The sequence below is a fragment of the Paramormyrops kingsleyae genome, chromosome 17, assembly GCF_048594095.1.
Source record: "Paramormyrops kingsleyae isolate MSU_618 chromosome 17, PKINGS_0.4, whole genome shotgun sequence".
Lineage (NCBI taxonomy): Eukaryota > Metazoa > Chordata > Actinopteri > Osteoglossiformes > Mormyridae > Paramormyrops > Paramormyrops kingsleyae.
The window spans coordinates 15,622,493-15,629,888 of NC_132813.1; the positions used below are offsets into that span (position 1 = coordinate 15,622,493).

At 49.5% G+C, this 7,396-nt stretch overlaps 1 protein-coding gene across 1 annotated transcript in view; it reads right to left on the reverse strand.

Moving 5' to 3' along the window:
• Window positions 1-7,396, reverse strand: part of LOC111847167 (uncharacterized) — a 30,459-nt gene extending 23,063 nt beyond the window's left edge. The window contains exon 1 of the mRNA XM_072701625.1: window positions 7,018-7,396. Within this exon, the coding sequence (XP_072557726.1) occupies window positions 7,018-7,093 (76 nt within the window). The 5' untranslated portion in view covers window positions 7,094-7,396. The remainder of the gene's footprint in view (window positions 1-7,017) is intronic.

Sequence of the window (7,396 nt, forward strand, 5' to 3'; positions counted from 1 at the left end):
CGCTCCCCGCACTCAAAGCGTCGAGCAAGGAGGCTATGCAATCTGGTAATTTGGAGTGGCTGCTAACAGCAGTCCAAAGCCAGCATCTGAAGGAGAGGTTAACTGGCTGTTTAAGGTAACCTCAAGCTAGCATCTGGGGGAAGGATTAACCAGCTGTTTAAGGTAACCTGAAGCTAGCATCTGGGGGAAAGATTAACCAGCTGTTTAAGGTAACCTGAAGCTAGCATCTGGGGGAAAGATTAACCAGCTGTTTAAGGTAACCTGAAGCTAGGATCTGGGGGAAAGATTAACCAGCTGTTTAAGGTAACCTCAAGCTAGCATCTGGGGGAAAGATTAACCAGCTGTTTAAGGTAACCTGAAGCTAGCATCTGGGGGAAAGATTAACCAGCTGTTTAAGGTAACCTGAAGCTAGGATCTGGGGGAAAGATTAACCAGCTGTTTAAGGTAACCTGAAGCTAGGATCTGGGGGAAAGATTAACCAGCTGTTTAAGGTAACCTCAAGCTAGCATCTGGGGGAAAGATTAACCAGCTGTTTAAGGTAACCTGAAGCTAGCATCTGGGGGAAAGATTAACCAGATGTTAAAAATAACATATGACTAGCATCTGAAGGAGAAATTAACCAGTTGTTTAAAGTAACTTAAAGCTAGCATCTGGAGGAGAGATTAACTGACTGTTGAAGGTAAAACGATGTGAACGATGCTTTTGATGGACATGAAGCTTCTCTGAATATACAGACACTTCACAGCTGGGGAGACTTTCCTAAGGCGAGAGTCTCAGCTGGAGCCCAGTGCCATGTACCCAGATAGGGCGTTTTACACCAAGAGGGTGCAACACACAGCAATCAGGAGGAAAGTGCAGCAGAACCCAGAGCTAGCCTGGCACAGCTGCAGCTGGGGAAGTGTGAATGCAGCACACGGCAGCCACAAAGAGAGGAGGCGGGGAGGGCGGTGTGCCGTCTGCAGAAAGGGGGCGTCACGCCACACCGCGCCAGTGCCTGAGTGTGGCTGCTGACCCGAGGCTGAACGGCTCAGGTTTCCGGACTCTGCAGTTGGGTTTAAACAAAGTGAGACGTCTGAGATGAAAGGAACGCAGGAGAGAAAGGCTGCCTGCTTGGGTCACCCTGTGGGCCCTCGTGCGCGACACTTTAAATCACAGCACATTTACTCCTTGAGGAATTGCACACAATCACAGTGACAGCTTAGCGAAGGAAGCAAGCGCCGTCTGCAAAGCAGACCCCTATCGCCAGTGTGCAGGCTGACTGTCCAACCTGCTGGCTCTTCTCAGAAACTGTAAATGGGGGGGATTCATTTTAATACGGCTTCAGAAGGTGAGTCTTACTCAAGCTCTGGATCCTTCTGGATAATATCTGCGGGACGCTGTCGGGGTGACATGGGAGCCGCATGCTTTCGGGATGAGAATGTTTTGTCATGGGGGTCCTGATATCTATTTCACAACAGTCACTGTGAATGAGGAGATGGACAAACGCATTTCTCTGATTCTGGAGAGAACCAGACAAACAAAGCAGGATTATTCTGTCGTCAAGGAGACAGTCCCGTCCAAGCAAGCGGGGCTGAAAGCTGATGTCTGGAGGGACCTACAGAAAGCGCCATTGTGCCATAATCTCCATTTCCGGCCTTATTTTTGTTGGGCTGAATTAAACTTGCCCCCCCCCCCCCCATTTTGGGTTTAGGTTATTTAGACCGTCCTACTTCATAAGACAGAGAAATGTCTTGATGTGATTCACTAGGTCATGAGACTTAAGCCAAGAATTACTGGCAGGATTAAACAGAGCAGGACTGGAGACGTAAACCACAGGACATGGACCCCCACCCGACCCCCCCCTCCCCCGCCCCGCCCCTCCCATGACCCTGGCAGGTGCTCAGAGAGTTAAGTACATCAAACTCATATCTAAGCAGCCTTCATTTGATTTCTATCACTGTGATAATAAGGCAAAGGGCAGTAATAGGAAATTACTAAGACAAGTGGTTTTTAGCTGTTGCATACATACAAGAAATAAGGCAGGCTGGAACAGTGAAAATTAACAGAGCCCACTTTGAAACATAAACAAGGCTACAGGGTGGTCTCTCGGCTCAGCAAAACAAACTCTGAACGGGGATGTAAGGCTGAGGTCTCCCTGGAGTTGCATGGCCTCAGTTCACTTCAGTTTCACGTGGACGTCAGGAAATTCTATTAGCACAAACATCAAACATAATTAATGCATGGAAGGACATGCTGGGAAGCTGCCATCAGCTGTGCATCACATGGCCCATCTTCCATGCCCTGACCTGGACTTATGGGCAGGTGTCTATATGTAAAGCTAAGCCACACTTGGTCTATGACCCACTGCCTTAAGCCAATGGCCACACTGCACCACACCCACAGAACCTTCTGACCCTGAACCTTCCAGCAGGTTGGAGGTTGGTTCTTGTTTAACCCATTAGATGGATCCTGCCATTGGGAGAAAATACAAATAAGAACCTGATGCTAGAGAAATAACTGCATTTTTATTCTGAACATGTGGACATTGGCTCAGATCAAACATTCCCAAACATTCCCCACCTGATTTGCCTTCTCTGATCATTCCAAAGATGCAGGAAACAGCCTAAGTGGCTTGCTAATCAGGGTGGCCCGACACACCAGGGCAGGGGACCGGAGTCAGCACGCTGTCCCATCGGGGTCAGATTCCACCCCTGGTGCTTAGACAGAGATGGGATATCAGGCCCATCTAGGCTGCTCACTCCTTGGTTGCCCGCTTGGCTCCAAATAAGCTGCCTGCTTTAAATGTTCCACTGTGCTTCATATTTGGCAGACTTGATGAGGGCCTAATATTTTAGCGAAGGCACGCATAAAAAGCCGTGCCTTAGACGGGCACCCACCCCTCAGTCGGCTGCCAAAATGAAAACAGCGCGAGCCGTTCTATTACCGACCCTTCATCACACCTATAAATTTCCTTCTTATTTAAGCGTTAGATCATTATGGTTGTCTCACTTAAAGAATTAATGAGGTATGTATTTGCCAGCAGCCATTGATTAACTTGGAATGAGTGCCTATTGTAGGTTTTTCCAAATCCATCTTTCTAAAATGTACGGTGAAAGTGTCATTCTAAAAGCCAGTAATCTAACGAAATCCTTTGAAACTCTAACCATATGCAACCCTAAAAATGAGACACGGCACATCTGTAGGGTGCTCAAACCATTCATACAGTTGTTGCACACATGATTGAGACTCACTCCCTGGCACGCTCCAGGAGGCTTAAACACGACACCACACGATATAGCCCATCCTTTAAGGACCCTTCGCTGCAGCTATGACTGGGCGTCAGGCCGACGGCACAGACCGGGACGAGTGTCGGCTCGTGATCTGTGGAATCAAGGTGCTGATTTTTATGGTCTTTCAACAGATTTAAAGAGAGACATGCTTGTCCCGATGTCACGGAAACAGGTGCTAAATCTCTGAGTTTTATAAGTGCATATGTGAAAGATTGCTGCTGAGCAATTGGTGTTCAGGTTGGCCTGGAAACCCAGTGGGGGGGGGAGGGGGGGATCATGAGGTTCTACCCACTCCAGCAACCAGACATGCCATGAAACGGTTGCTGCCTTAATGGTGAAACGACAAAGCCATCTCCAGTACCAGGGCTTCAGAGCTAGGTCGTCATGAATGGCACATGTGTTGAGCTAACCATGTTGAAAATGGACTGGTCAAGAAATGCACCACAATCCCATAAAAGGCAGGGAAAAATTAATCAAAATCCTGCTTGACAGCAGAGGTGTGCCACTTAATCTACTGCAACTGCCTTCAACTCTGGCCATATGCAAGTCAGCGGTGAGCAGGATTAACGGCTGAAATCGCTCAGACGCCAGTAACATGGGCAGCCAAGCCATGCCTGAAGGGGGTGCCAGCTCCCAGCACACCCACCCACTCGGGAAGCCACATCTCCTTTTATGTTACTGTCTTTTACTTGTCAAGTTCGCTTAACAGGCGCCTGTTGTCAGAAAACAAGTGCCTTACTGACTCTGGGGCCAGCATAATTGGAACAGTACCATCCTCACATTGCACAACTAGACTGAGGTATTATATTCTATTATGAGCCCAGGAAAAACACAGAGCCTCTTCTCTACGGTATCTCACTAATAAAATAGGCCAAAAGGTGCAACGTCCACAATTTTACGTGAGCGTGACCTTAAAGGAGCTGAAACTGAGCACTAAGGATCAGGTTTTCATTTTAAAATAATGGATGTAATTGCAGGGAAAGCCGGATTATGAACAGGGTCCAGTAACCATTAGACAAACGGCTGGGTTTGGTTCAGGTTCAAATGCTAAAGGTGCTGTCTGAATGAAATTCTTTGGTAACTGTCCAACTGTGTTAGATAATACTGTAAATTATGACATAAATACAACTAAAACACAAATTAAAAGATTAAATGGAGCTGGACAATGAACATGCAGTCTCCCCTAAGACCTCTCCCATCTATTTGCTCGGCCAAAGGCTGATTCTTGGTGTATTGTCACAGCTGCGGGGAACCTAAACATGAAAAATGCACAATAATGTAGGTTTGGAAATAGAAAATGGTCTGATTTCATCTGCAAAGGTTACACCGACTAACAGAAGAGTGAGGTTTACAGGGTGGGAGCACCTGCCGTGAGTTACTGGGGAGGGAATGGTACAGGGAGTGAGGACCAGACGGTCAGGTCTGCCAGCGTGCTGGACTGCAATGAAAGCCAGAGCCGCACTATGACTGCCCTGAGGGGACACTAAGGGACTGCCCTGAGGGGACACTCCTTGACTGCCCTTAGGGGACACTCCTTGACTGCCCTTAGAGGACACTCCGTGACTGCCCTTAGAGGACACTCCGTGACTGCCCTGAGGGGACACTCCGTGACTGCCCTTAGAGGACACTCCATGACTGCCCTTAGGGGACACTCCGTGACTGCCCTTAGGGGACAATCCGTGACTGCCCTTAGGGGACAATCCGTGACTGCCCTTAGAGGACACTCCGTGACTGCCCTTAGGGGACAATCCGTGACTGCCCTTAGAGGACACTCCGTGACTGCCCTTAGGGGACAATCCGTGACTGCCCTTAGGGGACACTCCGTGACTGCCCTTAGGGGACAATCCGTGACTGCCCTTAGAGGACACTCCGTGACTGCCCTGAGGGGACACTCCGTGACTGCCCTGAGGGGACACTCTGAACATGCACAGCTGTACACTGCTGACAAAACAGCTGCAGCAGAATTTAGCAAAAAGCAAAAACTATCCACGGTAAAATGGACAGGCAGGACAGAAATGTGTCTGGGAAGAATGAGGCAGGTTCTGCAGAACGAGCGGCAGGAGGAGAGGGTCAGGTGAGTCTCCAGCTATAAAAGGGAAAATATCTGCAAGTCACAGAGCCGAGCAGAGCGGGGCCACCCCAGCCCATACAGCTACCATAAGTCTGCTTGGCACAATTAGAAGGAATGCAAGGACACAGACAGCTGGGAAGCAGATACAACAATGAGGGCAGGCATTCAGAAGAAATCATTTGAGCAAATAAATAAATCACCATGAAATCCACCGGCCTGTCTGCAGAGTCCCAGCCAAACCCATACAGTACATGCTTTCCAGTTGGGTTTAAACAGCGGCGCCCCGCAAGTCCGGAGAACATCGGGGAGGGGGGCGGGGGGATAGTGCATGAAACTGATAAAGAAGAAACTGAAACTGGCCTTCGCTGGGCTGCTTTTAAAGACGACATTCTTTCACATCAGACCAGTCCTTTAATGCCACCCCCCCCCCCCCAGATGTCCAACACCCACCTGGGACAGTATTAGGGGGGGCAGCACTATGGGGCAGCTGTGGCCATGGATACCCAGTATAAGTCAGCTAGGAGCTCCCGTGGTCTGCATTTCCGAAACCACGTACATGTCCCTGCGGAGGAAGGCTCTTTATTCCCTCTCCATACTCATTTTAAGTATTAATGACACCCACCGACGATTTCACCTCTTAATTAATCAGTAGCAATTACAAAGGTACCCAAAATCAGTGCAGCCAGTGTGATGTGACAGCATGACTTACACCTCACGGGAAATACTGAAAAATGAATGTTCAGCAGGAAAATGGCAAATGCCAGCTGAGGGCTTCGAGGAGAGGATCTGCATGCACCATGCACACGGCGCTTCTCTGCGATGGTGCGCATGACGCGCATAAGCACATCTGACCAGACGCAGATCCAAAGGTGCATGCCAGAGGGCTGCAGGTACCCAGCGTGCGACTGACGCGGTGCCCCAGAGGCTCGGAAAGATCCAGAGCCCCCCGCGCGCAGCGATCGGCTCAACGGGGGGTGGGACCTGGTCAGCATTGGCCAGGACTGCATTAAGAACGCATCAGAAGTGTGGTTTCGATTATAAAGCCACGAAAGGGGCCGTGAGGAGGATATCTGGAATCTGAAAGGGAAAAAAGACGAGAGCAGCCACAAGAAATGGGAGTGGAGTTTAAGAACTGGCAGAATTGAGAGAGAAACTGTCTTACAGATTCTTTTTATTAATAAGCACCTACGTCATGCCAAAAGCAGCAAAGGTCCATGTTCTAGATGATTGCATCCAGCTTTTGGGATATACATGGTCGCGTGTTCAGAGATGGTAGGTACAGGAAACGTAGAGCGTGATATATATGCCTTTTTATGAATAAATCCTGCCTGCTTGTATTCCCGAGTGCATGCGCGTAAAGTGCATTTCTTGAAGAGTAAAAGGCATGTGACGGGGTCACTTAGGCAGAACGCAATAAAACTGCAGAACCTCCTTTAAAATTGCACAACAGAAACTGATTTGGGGAGGGGGGGGACGCACAGGGAACAGAAAAATATGTGAGTAACTGAGAGCCAGAAAAGAGTCTGAAACCGGGCTGAAAGTGTCGCGCGGATGGGAGGCGAGCGGGACGGCGGACCGGCGAGGGAGGAAGAGGAGTGCGGAGCGGTGTGGGGCGGCCGAGCGGGAGGCCAGGTGGGAGGCGCGGCTGAGTGCACGGTCTGCGGTAAGATCTCCTACCTCCTTGGAGTGAAGGTCGATACAAAGCGAGGAAGAGGAATCCGTGAAGCAGAAGAACGACCTTCCTGCTAGCCATCTCGCTCCAAAATGCGGCGGCCCTCCCCCGACCAGCTGGTTTTATCCCCCACCAGCTAATTACCACTTACCCAGGACTTCAGGGACTGAAAAAAAGAGGACGAATGGATGCTGGACGCGACGTAATTAGGAGAGAGCGAGGTCTCCGCTCACTGGATGATTTTGCTTTTTTTCTGCCCTATGTCTGCTGTTGCTGTTTTTGTTCTAGTCTTTCCTGCCAACAAAGTTTGCTGCCAGAGACAGAGGGAGCGAGGTAGAGGGAAAGAAGGAGAGAGAGGGAAAGAAGGAGAGAGAGAGAGGGAGA